The following is a 20426-nucleotide window of genomic DNA, read 5'->3' on the forward strand; positions in this document are numbered from 1 at the left end:
GGTGCCTGAAATTTAGGTCACCTCTCCTCTGGCTGCCATCGGGCCTCGGATCTTCAAGACATCTATGTTCTTCGCCAACGTCTAGTGATCATTATAATTTTGTGAGAATAAATTTCCTCTCGTTCTTTTGGCGATGCCATGAGGTTAGAGAGTTTTTTGTCCTCGCAGATCCGATTATTCGGATCTGATGAGTTTATGTGATTCTTTGTGGAGTTGAAATCTTTCGTTGGCACCATGGTGAAGATATAGTGATTTGACGGCCTGCACTTTTAGGGGATCATCCCCGGCCAAAGTACGTTCATCGATCAAGGCTTCCTTTCTTTTTGATGGGCGACTCAAGGCGCTTTTAAAAACCATTATTGGTAATGTTCGTGCGGGTAAAAGAGTGACAATATCGTTGCTTCAGTCCAGTCCAATTACAGCCTCTTTAACGAAGTATTTGGAGTATTTCTTCGAGCAGAGATTGATACCACAAAGGTGTTTTCAAGGGATTTCATTGTAATGTATTTTTTTGGATCTTATGTCCAAATCAGTGAGTATGAACAAGGTGTTTCCCAAAAAGAGAAGTTGATTTAGGCTTGGCGACTCGTGCTTTCGGAAGACTGTTTGCGCACTGATATGCTTAGAACCTATTTTCTGCATGTATCGTGCTTTCAGAAGACAGTTTGTGCAACTGATAATCTTACAATCATCAACATGACAAGTTGGCAATTACAGGAAGTGCAAGTAAGGTGGGATCATGTGTAAAGCCATATCAAGAAATGCTATCTATTTTCTGCATGCATCTCCTTTATCTTAAAATCATCAAAATGCCAAGTTGGAATTACAGGAAGTGCAAGTAAAGTGGTATCATGTATAAAGCCATATCAAGAAATGCTATATATTTTTTGCATCCATCGCCTTTATCGTAAAATCATCAAAATGCCAAGTTGCAATTACAGGAAGTGCAAGTAAAGTGGTATCATGTGTAAAGCCATATCAAGAAATGCTATCTATGGCTTCAGAGTTCAGATTCAACACATTTGCACTGTCTAAAACAAGAGAAACAGCCAGTGTGGGAGACTTTGAGTACGAGCTAATAATATCAATGCACTCGAGTACTGAAACCTCTTAATACATAAAAAATGGACAAACACAATGTCGGTGGTTTTTCTTCCATATAACAACAATCCTGGATCGGTGCACACCAATATGTTAATAAAACTCTCACAATCAAACTTTGACAAACACAATGCAAATCGATGTAGGCATTCATCAGTGTTAAACTAAATCAGACACGGCTTCACATGTTCCAGCTCCTTGTCATCCGCATCATAAGCTCCCACGCCGCCTTGCTGTTCACGGTGCGTTCCTAGCCATTCCAGGTCTCCCTTTGCACCTGCACCAGTAGATATGGAGCCAATCTATCAACAAAATCCATTTACAGAATAATAATGAAACAATCAATGGCGCCATTCAGTACAGTATCCCTTTCTTATTCTGTAAAATGGTACAAGTCCATCATAATCAATGCTTCATGTTATCATTTGCATGTTTGCATCACAGCCACAGGCTTTGATAGTACTTAGTTATCTTGTTTGTGCAATTTTGCTAGTAATTAGTTACAATGCACCAAATCAAGGGGACTTGACAGGCTCGATTAATGAATTAAGCTGACAAGAAATAATTATGAACCAACCATGCATGCATATCCGTTACCTGAAGCTGCAGCACTTATATTGAGATGGCTAGAGATGGTGCTGTAGAACAGTGTTGTGAATCTTCCCATCTGAAAAGGATGGACGAACAAGCTGACCTGAATGGAGATCGCGCGAGAGTCATCCGGGTGCTCCGTCTGGTAGGTGGCGTTGGTGGAATCGGCGACCACAGGCTTGATAGCGAGGAGGCAGCTCTTGGGGAGCTCGACGCCGGGTGGATCCATCCTAGCTAGCTCCATCTGGATTGGATTTAACTGGAGCGGATTTTCTCAGATGGATCTGACGATCGCCGGGCGGATCAGTTGGAGACGGACGATGAACACGGAAGGGGAACAACAGGCGGCGGCCGCCGAAGGAGAAATGACACTTCTAGGTTAGGGTTATGCAGACCCAACGTTGGCTGGGCCGGTTTCATGTGCCATGATCCTTTTATGAGTTCCCTAACACCCCCCCGCAGCGATCTGATGCTAGGCCGGCTTTGGTCCGGCCCAACAATAGGGCCGGTTTTGTTTTTAGCTCAAAAACATGAAAAAGAAATGTTCACACAGGATTCTCAAAAAAAAAATGTTCACACATGACAAAAAAAGGTTAGTCTAGTTTTAGAAAAATGTTCACCGATGTTACAAAAAGGTTCGCAATAAATTAAAAAATGTTCAGCTATAATGAAAAATGGTGCATGGTAAAAAATGGTTTATGTTTGAAAAAAATGGTTCATGATAAATTAAAAAAGTGTTCACCTATGATAAAAAAATGTTTCACGATAAATAAATAAGTGTTCAGCTAGAACAAAAAAGATTCATGTATTTCCGGACAACAAAAAAATATGAAAAAGGGAAAAGAAAAAGGACAAAATAAAACAGTGTAGTACCGTGAAAAACAGAGAAAAAAAGAAACATCGGAAACAAAAAAAGGTAAGGGAAAAAAGAATAGAAAACACAAATGGACCGGCCCATGCGGAGCAACTATGTGGGCGAGTCAATGCACATGCCGCGGGACTGCGATGACTAATGCACACAACCACCTTGGCCATACCACCATCTTGTACTCACGCCGCTTTGTAGCTGGGTTATTTATTTTAGGAGCAAAAACTCTACACTTACGGACAATAGCTACAAAACTCACTTACGGACTCAGAAGGCAAGGGTGTTGCTGACGCCACACAATAACAAGGCGTGTATGGTGTGCAGGTTGGCCAGCTCGACGCCATCTACCGTAACCTAAGATAGCATACGTCCCATCGTAACATGTAACCGATCCTGTAAAATTACCTGGCCATGTCTATAAGGTGGCACTGCGGCCTATATAAGGGGTACACACCCTTTCTACGGGAGAAGGTTGGACATTCACACACACACACACACACACACACCATACATCTTGTCCACGGGAGAATCCACCAACGCCCAACCAGCTGAAACGCCAATGGGCATCATCTTGTACCTTGAGCGCCTCACACGCCGGAATACAATCAACCCAAACAAAGAGTAGGGCTTTCATCGGAGACGATTTCGGGTATGAACCTCTATACATCCTTGTGTGCTTGTGGTTGTTAACCCATCCGATCGTGGTCACAAGCCCGTACCTACATAGGAATTCACTATACAGTTACGAAACACCGACAATTGGCATGCTAGGTAGGGGCTTTGTGCACTAACTTGCGAGCATCGTGATCATTCACCTTCACCGCTAGCGGCTTTGACGCCACCCCTGTATCAGCTCGCCATTCCATTCAACTGGACGGCGGAATCGCTCCTGGAGAAACCATCCACTTTGGTAGCTTCAAATTCACAACTGATCTAGAAGGTAGGCTGCAACTCCACGATCGGATACCTCACCACGACGAGGCGACACCTCCCCTAGAAGAAGCCGCAACTTCACTTAGGACTCCAAAGCATATGCAAGCCTTAGGGGGGCGACTACAGCTCATCTCTTCGGGTGTTACCATCCTCAAGCTCATGCTAGGTCAGAATTGTACACTTGTTGGCAAGGCGTCAATGAAGCCCTGCATGTCGGGACCCCGATCCTAAGTCACACCGATCTAGCATGTAACACATCATATGACTTGGCGCCTCACGCACGGTATTCCCATGGCTGCAACCTTACCTTGGCCGGGATCGTTTGCGCCTTTTGGCTCACGTATATGATTGTGTCGCTAGCATCCCTATGACAGAGAACCCGGGTTGACATGACTAGGCATAAACCCAAGGTGGCACAAACTTACAGGGACATGCATACGTAACCCAGCAATGAACATGTCGGTCATCAACGTATGAACCCAAGTCGTAGCAAGCTACAATGACTTAAAGGAACAACGCGTGACATTTCCCCGAAGGGACAGACACGGAAACAAAGAAGGATACATGCCAGCCAACCTAAGTGTTCCAGAGCAGTAGCGAGCTACCATGGCTCAGTGGAAGCACTAAGAGACATTTCCCCATAAGGAAGGCTACCAAGAATAAACAACTAGGTGTTGGATCCCACACATACCAAGCATTTCAATAACATACACACAATATGCTCAATGTGTGTAAACACAACATGGCATCACAACCAAACTCTACAACTCAAAGTATTTATTCAATAGGCTCCGAGGAGCCAGCAATACTGCAGGATGCTGCTAATGCGACACTACAATCAGAGACCCTTCGATGAAACTGTGTGTGATGCAATAATCGCAAACGGTGATGTAAAAAACCGTCAAAAAAGATGCAAAACGTTTGTGATGGCAGAAACATCAAACACGGTTTGGATTTTAGGTGCGTGTGCGATGCGGGGCATATGGTCCAGTACAATGAACTGTTTGCGATGAGGCAGACCAACAGAAACGGGCAGCCAGATGAAGGTGTGTGCGATATATAGCATACAATTCACTCGAATGAACTGTTTGTGATTAGGCGGAACAAAAGAAACGGTCAGCCAGAAACGATCATCCGAGTGAACTGTTTGCATTGAGCCAAGAGAACATAAATGGTTCAATTTAACAAAGATGTGTGTGATACGCGGCAAACAGGTCTGTAATAAGAAATTTGTGCGAAGACCGATAATAACACAGACGATTGCTGCTAATAAGACGTGTGTGTTGTGCGTTGGGATTGCATACAGAACAACAACAACAACAACAACACACACACACACACTTATAACGACATGGTTGCATACCCAAATTAAACATCCAATTACATAGGTGGCTACTACACACATGACATTTCCACACACCAAAGTCAATTATATATTACATGCATAATTAACTAGGATAAACGACCATCTGATCATCATCTATTTCTTGGGACGCTTGTCGCTACTGCTCTGCTTGTGGCTCGATCCGGCCTCGTTGATTTTGGTAACGAGGCAGTTCCTCATGTCAACAATCCGCCTGTGCATCTCGTAGCATGTGTACACGCTCTTGGACGCGAACCTGAGGTGAGGTTCATCCAGTTGCCGCGTCCACGCCCCGTGCCATGATACGGGATTTGTTCTCTTGGCATCTTGCTTCATCTTTTTGTAGTAGGGGTTGATGATGGCCGAGGCGAGTTCAACCATGAAGTCCTTCTTCGTGCTGCCCGAGACCCTATAATGCTCACGGATTTTGACAAGCATAGCAACAAGCGGGAAGAGTGTGTCCACGTACCCTGGTAGACCGAAAGCGGAAGCGTTTAGTAACGCGGTTGATGTAGTCGAACGTCTTCGCCATCCAACCGATCCAAGCACCGAACGTACGACACCTCTGCGTTCAGCACACGTTCAGCTCGATGACGTCCCTCGGGCTCTTCATCCAGTTGAGGACGAGGGAGAGTTCCGTCAGCACGACGGCGTGGCGACGGTGATGATGTTGTTACCAGCGCAGGGCTTCGCCTAATCACTACGACGATATGACCGAGGTGTATAACTGTGGAGGGGGGCACCGCACACGGTTAAGAGAAACTTGTGCATTCTAGGGTGCCCCCTGCCCCCGTATATAAAGGAGGGGAGGGGGAGGCTGACCGGTGAAAGTGCAACTATCCTTGGGTGGTTTTGGTAATTATTAACAACATATAGCTCATTGAACTAATGCTATTTCAAGATAAATATTTCAGGAAAGTTCAATGATTGGCACGGCATGGATTAGAAATGTGGACCCCTCAAAATGCTAAGGACAAAAGATTGGCTCAAGCTCTAAAGCTCAAGACTCTACATTTTCATTTTAGTGATCCAAGATCACATTGAGTTCATAAGAAAGCCAATACTATTAAAAGGGGATGAGGTGTTGCTTAATGGGTTTCTTGCTCAAAGTGCTTAGTGATATGCTCCAAAGCCCTCAATCACTTTCTCACATCCACATATGTCCCAAACCAAAAGTCAAACTCGGCCCCACCGAAATCTTCTATCCGGCGCCACCGAGTTCTCTTGACATAGCCATTGTCACAAAACCCTAGTCACTTCGGTCTCACTGATAGGGATCTCGGTCTCACCGAGATGGGATTGCAAACTCTCTGTTTCCCTTCGTAATGTTTCGGTCTAACCGAGATGAGCGATCGGTCCCACCAAGTTCGTAATGCAAGCTCTCTGTTTCCCCTTCGTAACGTTTCGGTCCAACCGAAATGAGCGAATCGGTCCCACCGAGTTTGCCTGACCAACTCTCTGGTTAGCTTATTACCAAAATCGGTCCCACCGAGTTTGTGTAATCGGTCTCACCGAGATTACGTTATGCCCTAACCCTAATGAAATTGGTCCCACCGACTTGACATGTCGGTCCCACCGAAAATCCTAACGTTCACATTTTGAACTAAATCGGTCCGACCGAGTTTCATGATTCGGTCCCATCGAGTTTGGTAAATTGTGTGTAACGGTTAGATTTTGTGTGGAGGCTATATATACCCCTCCACCCTCTATTCATTCGGAGAGAGCCATCAGAACATGCCTACACTTCCAACATACATTTTTTTAGAGAGAACCACCTACACTTGTGTTGAGGTCAAGATATTCCATTCCAACCACATAAATCTTGATCTCTAGCCTTCCCCAAGTTTCTTTCCACTCAAATCATCTTTCCACCAAATCCAATCCTATGAGAGAGAGTTGAGTGTTGGGGAGACTATCATTTGAAGCACAAGAGCAAGGAGTTCATCATCAACACACCATCTATTACCTTTTGGAGAGTGGTGTCTCCTAGATTGGTTAGGTGTCACTTGGGAGCCTCCGTCAAGATTGTGGATTTGAACCAAGGAGTTTGTACGAGCAAGGAGATCGCCTACTTCGTGAAGATCTACCCTAGTGAGGCAAGTCCTTCGTGGGCGATGGCCATGGTGGGATAGACAAGGTTGCTTCTTCGTGGACCCTTCGTGGGTGGAGCCCTCCGTGGACTCGCGCAACTGTTACCCTTCGTGGGTTGAAGTCTCCATCAACGTGGATGTACGATAGCACCACCTATCAGAACCACGGATAAAAAATCTCCATGTCTACATTGCGTTTGCTCCCTCAAACTCCTCCCTTTACCTTCATGTGCAATTGTTTTACATTCCGCTGCTATACTCTTAGAATTGCATGTGTAGGTTGATTGCTTGACTTGTGCAAAGTTGCTATAATCTGCCAAGACATAAAATTGGGAAAAGGCTATATTTTATTTGGTCAAGTAGTCTAATCACCCCCCCCTCTAGACATACTTCCGATCCTACAACCGGCCCCTGTAGGGCGCGCCAGGAGAGAGGAGTCCTACTAGGACTCCAAGTCCTAGTAGGATTCCACCTAGAGGAAGGGGGGAGAAGGAAGGGAGAGGGGGAAGGGAAGGAAAGGGGGGTGCCGCTCCCTTCCCCTAGTCCAATTCGGACCCAAGGAGGGGGCCATACGGCTAGCCCCTTGTGGCCCTTCTCTCTCCCCACTAAGGCCCATGAAGGCCCATTAGTTCCCCCGGGGGGTTCCGATAACTCTCTGGCACTCAGATAGTTATCCGGTACCTCTCGGAACTCATCCAGTGTCCGAATAACATTGTCCAATATATCAATATTTATGTCTCGACCATTTCGAGACTCCTGGTCATGTCTGTGATCTCATCCGGGACACCGAACAAACTTCGTCATCAAATCACATAACTCATAATACAAATCGTCATCGAACGTTAAGCGTGCGGACCCTACGGGTTCGAGAACTATATAGACATGACCAAGACACATCTTCGGTCAATAACCAATAGCGGAACCTGGATGATCATATTGGCTCCTACATATTCTACGAAGATCTTTATCGGCCAAACCGCATAACAACATACGTTGTTCCATTTGTCATCAGTATGTTACTTGCCCGAGATTCGATCGTCGGTATCATCATACCTAGTTCAATCTCATTACCGGCAAGTCTCTTTACTCGTTCCGTAATGCAACATCCCGCAACTAACTCATTAGTCACATTGCTTGCAAGGCTTATAGTGATGTGCATTACCGAGAGGGCCCAGAGATACCTCTCCGATACTCAGAGTGACAAATCCTAATCTCGATCTATGCCAACTCAAGAAACACCTTCGGAGACACATGTGGAGCATCTTTATAATCACCTAGTTACGTTGTGACGTTTGATAGCACACAAAGTGTTCCTCCGGTATTCGGGAGTTGCATAATCTCATAGTCAGAGGAATATGTATAAGTCATGAAGAAAGCAATAGCAATAAAACTAAACGATCATTATGCTAAGCTAACGGATGGGTCTTGTCCATCACATCATTCTCTAATGATGTGATCTCGTTCATCAAATGACAACACATGTCTATGGTCAGGAAACTGAACCATCTTTGATTAACGATCTAGTCAAGTAGAGGCATACTAGGGACACTCTGTTTGTCTATGTATTCACACATGTACTAAGTTTCCGGTTAATAAAATTCTAGAATGAATAATGAACATTTATCATGATATAAGGAAATATAAATAACAACTTTATTATTGCCTCTAGGGCATATTTCCTTCAGTCTCCCACTTGCACTAGAGTCAATAATCTAGTTCACATCGCCATGTGATTTAACACCGATAGTTCACATCACCATGTGATTAACACCCATAGTTCACATCGTCATAACACCCAAAGGGTTACTAGAGTCAATAATCTAGTTCACATCGCCATGTGATTAACACCCAAAGAGTACTAAGGTGTGATCATGTTTTGCTTGTGAGAGAAGTTTAGTCAGCGGGTCTGCCACATTCAGATCCGTATGTATTTTGCAAATTTCTATGTCTACAATGCTCTGCATGGAGCTACTCTAGCTAATTGCTCCCACTTTCAATATGTATCCAGATTGAGACTCAGAGTCATCCAGATCGGTGTTAAAGCTTGCATCAACGTAACTCTTTACGATGAACTCTTTATCACCTCCATAACCGAGAAATATTTCCTTAGTCTTCTAAGGATAATTTTGACCGTTGTCCAGTGATCTACTCCTGGATCACTATTGTACCCCTTTGCCAAACTCATGGCAAGGTACACAATAGATCTGGTATACAGCATGGCATACTTTATAGAACCTATTGCTGAGGCATAGGGAATGACTTTCATTCTCTCTCTATCTTCTGCCGTGGTCGGGTTTTGAGTCTTACTCAACTTCACACCTTATATCTCAGGCAAGAACTCCTTCTTTGACTGATCCATTTTGAACTCCTTCAAAATCTTAGCAAGGTATGTACTCATCGAAAGTCTTATCAAGTGTCTTGATCTATCTTTATAGATCTTCATGCCCAATATGTAAGTAGCTTTACCAAGGTCTTTCTTTGAAAAACTCATTTCAAACACTCCTTTATGCTTTCCAGAAATTTCTACATAATTTCCGATCAACAATATGTCATTCACATATACTTATCAGAAAGGTTGTAGTGCTCCCACTCACTTTCTTGTAAATATAGGATTCACCGCAAGTCTGTATAAAACTATATGCCTTGATCACACTATCAAAGCATACATTCCAACTCCGAGATGCTTGCACCAGTCCATAAATGGATCGCTGGAGCTTACACACTTTGTTAGCACCTTTAGGATTGACAAAACCTTATGGTTGCATCATATACAACTCTTCTTTTAAGAAATCCATTAAGGAATGCAGTTTTGACATCCATTTGCCAAATTTCATAATCATAAAATGCGGCAATTGCTAACATGATTCGGACAGACTTGAAGCATAGATACGAGTGAGAAACTCTCATCGTAGTCAACACCTTGAACTTGTCGAAAACCTTTGCGACAATTCGAGCTTTGTAGATAGTAACACTACTACCAGCGTTCGTCTTCCCCTTGAAGATCCATTTAATCTCAATGACTCTCATCGGGCAAGTCAGTCAAAGTCCATACTTTGTTCTCATACATGGATCCCATCTCAGATTTCATGGCCTCAAGCCATTTCACGGAATCTGGGCTCATCATCGCTTCCTCATAGTTTGTAGGTTCGTCATGGTCTAGTAACACTACATAAAAAAGACACATCTGTGACATTTTGGGACGAAGGAATTTTTTTCTGTCATACTTATGACACTTCTATGACGATAATTGTGACAAAACCCGGTATCATCATAGATGTGGTGGGGTCCTACTTCTATGACAAAAAATCATGACAGAAAATGGGCTTTTCGTCCTAGGCCGGCCGGAGACGCAGCTGCATGACATTCTTTGGGCCGTCCATGACGGAAAAACCATGGTAGAAGTGAGGGCGAGGAAAATATCGGGGAGTTCCCGGTTACGGTGGGTGGTCGGGGACCGAGCGATGCGCGTTTCTCTCGTACGTACGCACGTGTGTGCGAGGCGTTGGGCTCTAACTGAACCCGATCGAGGTGTTGGGCTCTAACTGAACCCGATCGATTGCACTGCAGGCTACACATTACTGAACCCGAGCGATCGATCGATCCCTTGCTGTTAACTGAACCCGAGTGATTCCTTCGCTGCTGCTGCTAACTGAAGCCGATCGATGCTGCCTCTAGATGAACAGTGAGCGTTGTTGGGGGGGTTTGGATGAACAGTTCCCGGTGGGGGTTGGATGAACAGGACCCTGTGGTAGTAGAGGCCATTGCCGCTGAATGAACAGTACCCCGATCGATCGAGCCGGTGGAGGGGTGGATGAATAGGACCCCGTGGAGGGCTGGATGAACAGGATGACCACGTGGAGGGGTGGATGAACAGTAGCCCGTGGAGGGCTGGATGAACAGTAGCCCGTGGAGGGGTGGTTGAACAGGACCCCGTGGAGAGGGCTGGTTGAACAGTAGCCGGTGGAGGAGCGCGCGGTGGAGGCTGGATGAACAAGAGCTCGTGGATGAACAACCGCGGGTGGAGGATGGAGGAGGTCGACGGTGGAGATGAACAGTATCCCGTGGAGTCCCGTTTTGCGGTACGCCACACCCCTCCCGATGAACAGGACCCCTGTTTCGACCGTAGCGCTCCAACACAAGTTTGTTTCCTCCGTTTTGCGGTACGCCACACCCCTCCCGATCAACAGGACTCCGTTTCGACCGTAGGAGGTCCAAGAGAAGTCCGTTTCCTCCGTTTTGCGGTACGCTAGACCCCTCCCGATGAACATGATCCTGTTTCGACCGTGGCCTGTCGAACACAAGGTTGTTTCCCCCGTTCTGTGGTACGCCAGGCCTCGTTTCCATCGGCTGTTCCGTCCAAGCCGGTTGGCTCCTGATGAACAGCACGTGTTCCGTTGCCTCCCCATGAAGACGACAACGACGCAATTTCTCCGTTCCGACCCAGCCATGTACACGAGCCCTGGCCGTACGTATGCGCGAGTAGGCGTTCGAGACCCTGCCCGTATGTACGTATGTGGCCGTATTTACTTTCTTGCACCCTAGCCGCTATACGTACGTGTACATGCTACGTGCGCGCCTCTACTATGACACATGCCCTTCCTTACACGGCCACGGTTCATCGCTGCAGCCTGCAGACAGACCGATCGACCAGTATGTACGTACACATTCGCCACGGGAATGGCAACGCTACGTACGCTTCGACCAGGTGGGTCCCGACTGTCAGGCACTTCCTTCCGTGCGAAGATGTAGCTGGTGGGTCCTAGCAGTCAGTGGGCGAATCATTTTTTTGCCCCTAATATGGACGCACTTCCATGCGTGCGAAGATATAGCTGGTGGGTCCCAGCAGTCAGGGGGAACTTTTTTTTGTGAAATATGGTGGCCCGTCCGGTGGGTCCCTGCTGTCAGGTGGAGGAATCATTATTTTCCGCGTAATAAGGAGGCACTTCCTTGCTGCGGCCGTGGACCCAGCTGTCAGCCTCTCCACGTACAGTACTCTTCCGATGGAAGTCGTTCCTTGACCACGTTGACCGCGCCGCGCCGAGAGCACCAAGAAGGGAACGACATGGAGCCGGGGAAGACTCGGTAGTGGTTGCCCACGCGATGGGGAGTACGAGGGTTTACTGGTCCGGCTGCCGTCGCCGGAAAATAACAGGAGGTGTGGGTGAGTAGAGGAATGGCCTGGCCAGCAATGGAGTAGGGTGGGGCGGTGCGGCCTGTGCGGCAGCACAGCCGCCCACGGGAGGCGGGAGCAGGCAGTCCCACCGGCGCTGCTTTGGGCGGCTGGAGCAAGAAGACCAAAGGTTGAAGAAGCACTACGGCCGTTGGATGGACATCGTACGGTCCGTGCAGCTAGAATCGTTTATATTGACTAAGTTGACAAAGCCCTTGGTACGCGTCAACTTAGTAGGCCCACAGGTCAGCCTCCGAAACGGTGCGCCCCAGATGTCAGGGGGAGGAATCATTTTTTGGGCGGCTGAAGCTAGAATATCCGAGATTGAAGAAGAAGCATGACATCCGTTGGATGGACATCCAACGGCCACTTCCGCTAGAACCGTGTGTTGACTATAAGTTGACAAAGCCTTGCATACGCGTCAACTTACTTTTTTTAGGGGACGTGTCAACTTAGTAGGCCCACAAGTGTGTGGCAGAGAACTTATAGCCCATTTGCGATTTGCAAAAATGTACATCCCATTTTTGAATTCTAATGGAATTTACTACAGCCTATTTACAGTTTGTTAAAAGTACAACCCATTTTCTAGCTAGGACAATGATTAATAATTTCAACCAACCGTTCAAAACAAAATTCAATAAAATTTCTCACATTTTGATGGGATCCGAAATATTTTTATCCCGAAATTTGTAGTCAGATTACATACAATTTCAATATAAATTTGTATCACGTAAAAATTCCAACGAAACATTGCGCGCACAACAATTAATGAAATTAAAATTTCCAAAATCCAAAACAAAAATTATAAACTAATTACATGTTTGGTGCATTTTCCTATAGTTACTGCCCAGTTTTTATAATGACATCCCATTTATTATTTCTTAAAGCCCATTTTCTTGTTAACCCTAATGCATCCCTCCTTGGAAAGATTTGCAGCCCAGCGGGGCGAAGAATAACAAGTTGACCTTGCCTGGGTATTCCTCAAAAAAAAGTATAGCTGGGCTAGCCATTTTCAGCTTGAAAAAAAATTAATATCTGGGCTGGATATCTGGGCCTGGGCTAGACGGGCCATAGCCCGCCTAGTTAATACCCCGCTCTCCTCTAAACAACAACGAAAGCATCGCTCAAGAAAAACTCTGCAGTGCTCACACCTCAAAAACACAAATACTGCTCGAGCTGCTTGGTCCCAGCTATTGGCAGCTCCTTGTGCAATTATCTCGTTTATTGACTACATAGGTTGACAATGGTGTGGGACCGTGATGTCAAGAAACCAGGAGGAAGCAAAAAATATTATAGTTGTATATAATAAGGAGGCACTTGCGTACGTGCGGCTATGGCCCTGGTGGGTCCCCACTGTCATCCTCTCCAAGTAAAGTCGTCTCCTCATTCCTCATGTCCGTTGACCATGTTTGGCATTGGCTCCGGGTCAAATCTACAGGGGCATGCAAATCAAATGTGAAAGAAAGGAAAACATTTCTGTTTCTTCTGCTTCAATGCCATGATACACTCAGGATGTTTACGATCTACCCATTAATTGCTCTAACTTCTCGTGGTTCACCCCTAGCTATGCCCGCTTCTATGAAATTCCAAATTATGCTTGCAAGCTCATCGGAGCTAGGCAACTCTTTGTCAGTGATTTCATGCCTACCAAGCAGGTACACTCTAATGTATACACCCTTTAAGAAAAGAAATCCTTCTCGTATTCTGCTGCTTTTTTGATTCATTTTATCATTACAGCATTTGCTAAGCATGAAAAGTGGTTGGAGCTGACAACGCGAGACGGCGGCACCACGGCGAGTGCAACAACTCGAAGGACAACGGAGAGGGCCTCGCGGGCCCTACGGATGGTCTGATACAGCGACCGCGGCTCATTCGGGAAGCCAGGATCATAGGGCCACATGTCCGCGATGGCATTGTCGTTCGCTTGTTCACCGGTGCTTGTTGAGGAGACGGAGGTTGCAGCACAGGTCCTCCGCGCTGGTAGCTCTTCTACCATTAGGGCGTCGAAGTGCGGCCGCAGCTGCTCTATGGTGAACACGGCATGAACCGGCTTGGACAGTGGCGCCGACTCCTGGTCGGAAGCTACGTCCATCGTCTAATTGTCGACGCTTAGCTCAGCGAGCTCGCTGGCAAGCCATCATGTCCGGCTGCTAGACCGACCCGCTCAAGCACGAGTCTGACTGCCGTGGCCCACCCAGACCGCCTCCCTCGCCCACGCGCGCTTTCCGCCCGAAATGGTCAGCGTCGCCCGCCCCGCCTCCCGGTGCAGGCGATTGCTCCGCCTTCAAATGACACAAGTGTCGTCCGTTCGTCCATCTGCCGCCCACATTAATGATACGCGGTTGCCGAGGCGGCTACTCCGGCGCCACACGTCCGTCCCTCCGCCGCCCACCATTGCTATATAAACTGCTGCGCCGGCCATAGCCGCAGTCATCCGCCTCTGTTCCCTTTCTCCTGTCCACACCACTACTGCCCACTATGGCTTCCTCGCGCTCCAGCGCTCTTCGGGACGGGCGGATGACGGACCACAAGGAGATGGCAGCCATTGTTGCCGACTGGCTGGCCGGCAGGCAGGCGGAGGACGATGATGTCCCAATGGATAACATGGTAGTCGATGATCCGGCGCCAACCCCCTCCTCCGCGCCATCCTCGCTGGTGCATTGCACCATGACCATCGGCGAGGCACGTGCCGAATACATGGACACGGTGAGGCAGAAGCGCGAGGAGCAGTTCCGGGAGGCGCAGGCCGACGCCGCCTACAACCACTATCTCCTCCAGGAGCACCTACAGGCGGAGGAGCAGATCGCCGCGGAGCAGGCAGAGCAGGAGGCGCTGCTCGACTCATACCGCTCCGCCCGCGAGGACCGCCTCGAGCGCTGGCGGTACCGCATGCGGGTGGCGGAGGCTGGGGCCGCCTACAAAGAGGGCGATCAAGCGGGCGAGGCGCTGTTTGGCGAGACCGAGGACGAGGCAGAGGACAATGTCGGCTCCGACGAGTCCCCGCTCCGCTGGCATCGACGAGGCCCTGCACCGCCGAGGCCCCGCGGCGCCAACAATGAGGCAGAGGACACCGCCGGCTCTGCCGAGGCCCCGGCCCGCCAAGAACGAGGCAGAGGACATCGCCGGCTCAGCTGAGGCCCCACCCTACTGGCAACGAGGGGGAGGATTTCCCCCGCTCCACCGAGGCGCCGCCCCGCCGGCAACAAGACAGAGGACATCGCCGCCTCCGTCGAGGCCCCGCCCCGCTGCCAACAAGGCAGCGCCTCATAGAAAACGAGGAGGAGTAGAACACGGTAAGTCGCCGCCACTCGGGTCCAAGTAAGGCCACCATTGCAACCCTCCGGTTGAAGCCAAGCTAGCTTCTTGGCGGCGACGTGGAGTCGGAGAGCTATGTTGGAGAAGGACGCTGCTTCAGTTACTTAACTGGTGGTGCAGTTGGGTCACTGACATGTGGGCCCAACAGGCATCTGGGCCACATGTCAGTTACGCAACTGCACCTGCAGTTAAGTCACTGAAGCTCAGTCCGCTAGAGAATAAGCTTCTGTTCGGTTCAGCCGGACACAGGTGGGTAGATTCGGTTAATTAATTATACCTCCAGCGCACCACTCTTTAGTTGAAGAATGTATGAAATGTAATGAAATCCGACATGTTTATATGAAATCCGACTGTGAATGAATTTAGTTCGATTAGTTCGAATTCTTGTATCACTGGCATTGGATGAACATGCAAAACAATACGTACTAGGATTATTCCCAGGATGATCACCTCGTTTGCAGCAGTTTCACATGTACTCCATCCGGTCCTTTTTAGTCTGTATACAAGTTTTGTCTACAGTCAAAGTATCTCTACTTTGACCAATCTTTTAGAAAAAGTATGAACATTCACAATGTAAAATCAACTGACTTGAAAGAAATCTAATATGCGAAGTAAAAAGGAACTGAGGGAGTACAAAGAGTTTGAGCTACTTTTTAGCGTTCCTGTACATTGCAATCAAACACACAGGCCTGGCAATTCATAAAGAACATTCAAAACAATCGATGATTATGCATCTCACCGATTCACATGTCAGAGCCAATATTTACTTCGCAACTAAACAATAAAGAAAAATCGATCGATGTTGCTGACAGCAAAGGGCGTCCCATTAGAAAATATCAAACACATGTCTTCTTGCTAACATCAATGAGCAAAATTTGACAAGGTTGTCCCATTCCAAAATGTCAAATGCGTATTGTTTTGCGTACATCAATGAGCAAACTTTGACAAGGTTTTCCCATTCCAAAATATCAAATGCCTACGATTGTGGAATGGGCAGGATTTGCCATCAGTTCGGACATTGACATGGCACCTCGTGCTAAATAAACCAGCTGTTCTTTTTGTGCAGTTCCACCAAAATCAACCAAATTCGCGCGTAGCTTGTTTGATTTCGCCTTTATATGTTGCAACGCCTTGAACATATCGGCAGCTCCTTTCTTGTGGTGGAAATTAACGATTCAATGTATTCATGAACATTTTGTGCAGTTCCCATTGAAATCAAGCTGAGCATCCCTGTTTGCACAAATACAAAATAAGTGATTAGTATAAAGCAAAATGTACTATGAATTGACAGTTTAAACAGGCACCGACATGGTCCATGTAGAGCACACTTTAAAAAAAAATTGGAACTCACCGGAAAGAATCCTAGAACAACATTGTACTTGCGCATCACAGCAAAAAAGATGGAGATCTGCCAGTCCTTCAGAGCTGAAGTTAGTTTGGTCTGTGGGGAGTAATGTAACCATCCTTCAACTGCTCCTTCTGATGAGAAGATAGACAGGGCTTCTTCATCCTGGCATAATCGGAACTAGTCACTTCACGTACTCCATATTCTTCTTCAGAGGAGGATGATCCTGTTGTGCAAATACAAGAGGACAACTAAATGCTAGCATCCCTGTTTGCTTGAAAAAAAGGAAAGGAAATATTTAAAACAGCACAGATGAAGCACTTCTCAAGGACAATACCACTTTCTCATGACAGTATCTAAACAGTAGCACAACACCAATAGAGATGACAAAGCTCAATCATATGGATGAAATCTGTGGGCGAGTAACAACCTTTGTTAGGAGGCTTATTTTGTAGAGCAGACAGATCAAGCACTTCTCCGGAACCATCTGTTGTTATCTACTGTGCTTGCCATGCTTACTATATACTCCTCGATTAGTTTAATGTTTCCAACATCTTCTTGTGCAGTTCCACTAAAATATATGGTATCTTCAAAGAAGATCCCTGTTTGCACAAGTAGAGATAATTACATATTACATTAAGAGTGGCATCAAATCAGTGGCAAAACAATTGCTCATTCCAGCCATAGCAATAAATTAAGATGCAAAACTATATCGTTACTTGTGTCATCACAGTTCCAGTTCTTCATTACAGCACCGGGAGTTGATTTTTGTTTTTCTTCCGCTTGTTCTTCCCCTTCATCACTCGGTTCAATAATAGACAAGCTTCGCCTTCAATGTAAGATTTGGCATGCCAATTAGGGAGCACAAGTATAGCACTAAACAACGACATTAATTTTCTGATGAAAGTGGCAAAATACAGGCCAAAAGTTGTGCAATATCCTTATCTTACCTCAATGGGATATTACGGTGCACATACATATTGGAAGTCTTATCTCCATTTGTGCAGTTCACTAAAATCAAGCAACATTACCGTACAAGTAGCACAACATATGAAAGCACACTGCACAATCATGTGAAAGAAGGCTAGTACTGACCTCTCATGACGCTGAATTCAAACAACTCACAAGAAGAAGATCTGAACCAAATTTGCCAACACGGATAGGAAGTAAGATCTCCTCTTGTGCAGTTCCACTAAGATCAAGCAATCAAGCAACGTTGTCAGTGTGACATTTTGGTTGAACTGCACAAAACACTCTTAAAACAAAAGTGCTTTGTGCAGTGCAACAAAAGGTCACAATAGCAACGAGGTGAAGTAGATAACCCTGTTTACACAGAGGTGCAAAGGAAACAACAAGTGGTCAATAACGGTGGATGACACAGAAGCCAACAAAAAGAAGCATCTAACTTATCTAATTGGGAAATAAAGCAAGACAGTAGCATTTCTCAAACGGTGGCATTGATTCATATTAACAGAGAGATTATATTAACAATAAAATTCGTTAAACATGTAATTTGCTTTTAACTATGGCATTGCATCAATTTTCTAGCGGCATTATTAGAGGGTGTTTGTTTACAAGGACTTTTTGGTGTAGGGACTAAAAAAAGTCCCTTTCAGTCCCATCTAAACCAAACAGGAGGGAATTTTAGGGACTAAAACTGGGCATTTGGGACTAAAGAAAGAAGACCCCGAGGGAGAGTCTTTTTGGGACTTTTTCCAACAGTTGCCCCTGCCCCGCATCGCACCTTATCTCTATTAGTTCATTACTAGGGGTAACATGGTATTTTAGCATGTCATTTAATAACCTCTAGTCCATGTATAGTCCTTGGAACCAAGCAGGTAGGGACTAGAGACTTTTTAGTTGGGACCAAAAAAAGACCTAGGACTTTTTAACCAAACAGGGCCTTAGATTAACAACAACTAAAGAGTTGCACGGGACAATGGACTCACCATCACCATGTGCATCTACCGATGTATGAAGGGGTGATGCACAGTCTGTTGCAACAAAGAACAAGCAACCAAGGAGCATATTTGTGTTGGTTCCAATTTTGTTATCTTTAGACACCTTTCCCTATGTGAGCGCAGCAAATCTAGTCCTGCTGAAACTCTACAGCCTTGTCCCCCCAAAACAAAAAGATCAGTTCGTTACAGATGTGCGTACTGCGTTTGTCGTTGTTTTGCCTTTTCGACCAACGTAGGTGCTGGATAGCCAGTCTGTACTAGTACTTTCCCCCTTCCTTTCCTCTTTGAACCACATCCTAGATTCATGCTATACAACTTTGCCCACTACTTTCCCCCTTCCTTTCCTTTTTGAACCACGTCCTAGATTCATGCGATACAACTTTCCCCACTACTTCCCCCATCCCTTTCCTCTTTGAACCACGTCCTAGATTCATGCTATACAACTTTCCCCACCACTTTCCTGTTTGATCCAACACCAAGATTCAAGTCAGAAGTGGAAAAAGCCCACATGCAGCTAGAGCAATGCATGTGGAATAAGTAAGCTATACCTTAAGGTTCTTGGGGTGTGGTTCGGTGGGCGACCGGAGGCGTTTCTGCCCACACTATGTACGGCGGCGAGGAAGAAGGGGTGGAGGCCCTCCCGCGCCGCCGCTGGGTGAAAGAGAACAGCTGCCGGTAGTGGATTCCCTCCTCGCCGACGGCGACAGTGTTAAGCCTCCTTCCCTTCCTGGCAGACGGATCCTGCCGGCTCTTTGACTAGCAGTGAGGGGGAGAGAGAGAGGCCAACGAAGTCTTGTTTAGATCTGGAGAGGGTGAGAGAGTGTGAAGAGAGCAACTACAAGCGCTGAGGCTCCAGCATGTATATATATAGTGGAGAGAGTGTGTGAAGAGTGCAAACCCTAGAAAACAAGCGTCGAGGCCGAGATCGTATAGCTCCGTATCCATCCATTTTGACCAGCCAAAGAATCCTCCTGGCACCGCCCCAGATCACTTTCTCTCTCTGTCATGCGGGGCCTACCTGTCATTGGGTGGAAGAAAGAAGTCAAACAAAAACAAAATTATGCTCAAGTGTGGTTATCGAACCCGAGACCTCTAGTTTGATGAGCGAACAGGCTAACTAGCTACACCATCCTCACGTTATGTTTAATGAGAGGAAAGTAACCTTTTATACATTCCTGCATTCGTGTGACAAGCATGCCGTGTTTTTTTTTGCGTGGGAGTCATTGGGATTTAAATCATAATCGTGTCACGTGGCTTTGGTGGTAAGGTCTTTTGGGATTTAAAGCAGTGTTGGTAGTACAGAAATAATGCAGTCTTAGTCACCTTACCTCTCTCCACGTAGTACGTTGGGTCCCACCAGTTAGAGGGTGAAACAAACAAATTAATAAGAAAAATGTTAGTATGCGAAATACAAATTAATATAATTTTTTGTGGCATGCATGAACATTTTGTTAGTTCAACCTATGGTAAAAAGTTGACACGAAATACAATGGGACCAATAAACCAAGACGGAGGTAGTACGCGAAGTTTGTCGTCGGAAGCGAGCCGATCTGGCTCTCCTGAGCTTGCAAGGTTTTTCTAGCCCACCCAAGCTAGCTGGCCCACAAAAGCTAACATATTTTAACAGTTCCAAACGCCTAACCTTGCCCGGCTAGGCTATAAACTGTTCTTGCTAAGGATCCAAACGCT

General features: G+C 46.4%; 1 protein-coding gene across 2 annotated transcripts; it reads right to left on the reverse strand.

Annotated features, from left to right (window-relative positions):
* Window positions 1-1098: 1098 nt before the first annotated feature.
* On the reverse strand, window positions 1099-2111 carry LOC123124596 (uncharacterized). 2 transcript variants are annotated; one of them, XR_006461169.1, is made up of 2 exons: window positions 1796-2111; window positions 1099-1378 (listed from the first exon to the last, which is right to left on the reverse strand). XR_006461169.1 is itself a non-coding variant. In XM_044545182.1 (2 exons), exons 1-2 carry the CDS (start codon window positions 1934-1936, stop codon window positions 1266-1268), a joined length of 351 nt encoding a protein of 116 aa, XP_044401117.1. In that variant the 5' UTR covers window positions 1937-2108; the 3' UTR covers window positions 1099-1265. The 2 variants fall into 2 exon arrangements, 1 of the variants encoding a protein (XP_044401117.1); XM_044545182.1 differs by having other exon boundaries at window positions 1699-2108.
* Window positions 2112-20426: the final 18315 nt, after the last annotated feature.

This window comes from Triticum aestivum, chromosome 5D (assembly GCF_018294505.1).
Source record: "Triticum aestivum cultivar Chinese Spring chromosome 5D, IWGSC CS RefSeq v2.1, whole genome shotgun sequence".
In the NCBI taxonomy this organism is placed as follows: Eukaryota; Viridiplantae; Streptophyta; class Magnoliopsida; order Poales; family Poaceae; genus Triticum; species Triticum aestivum.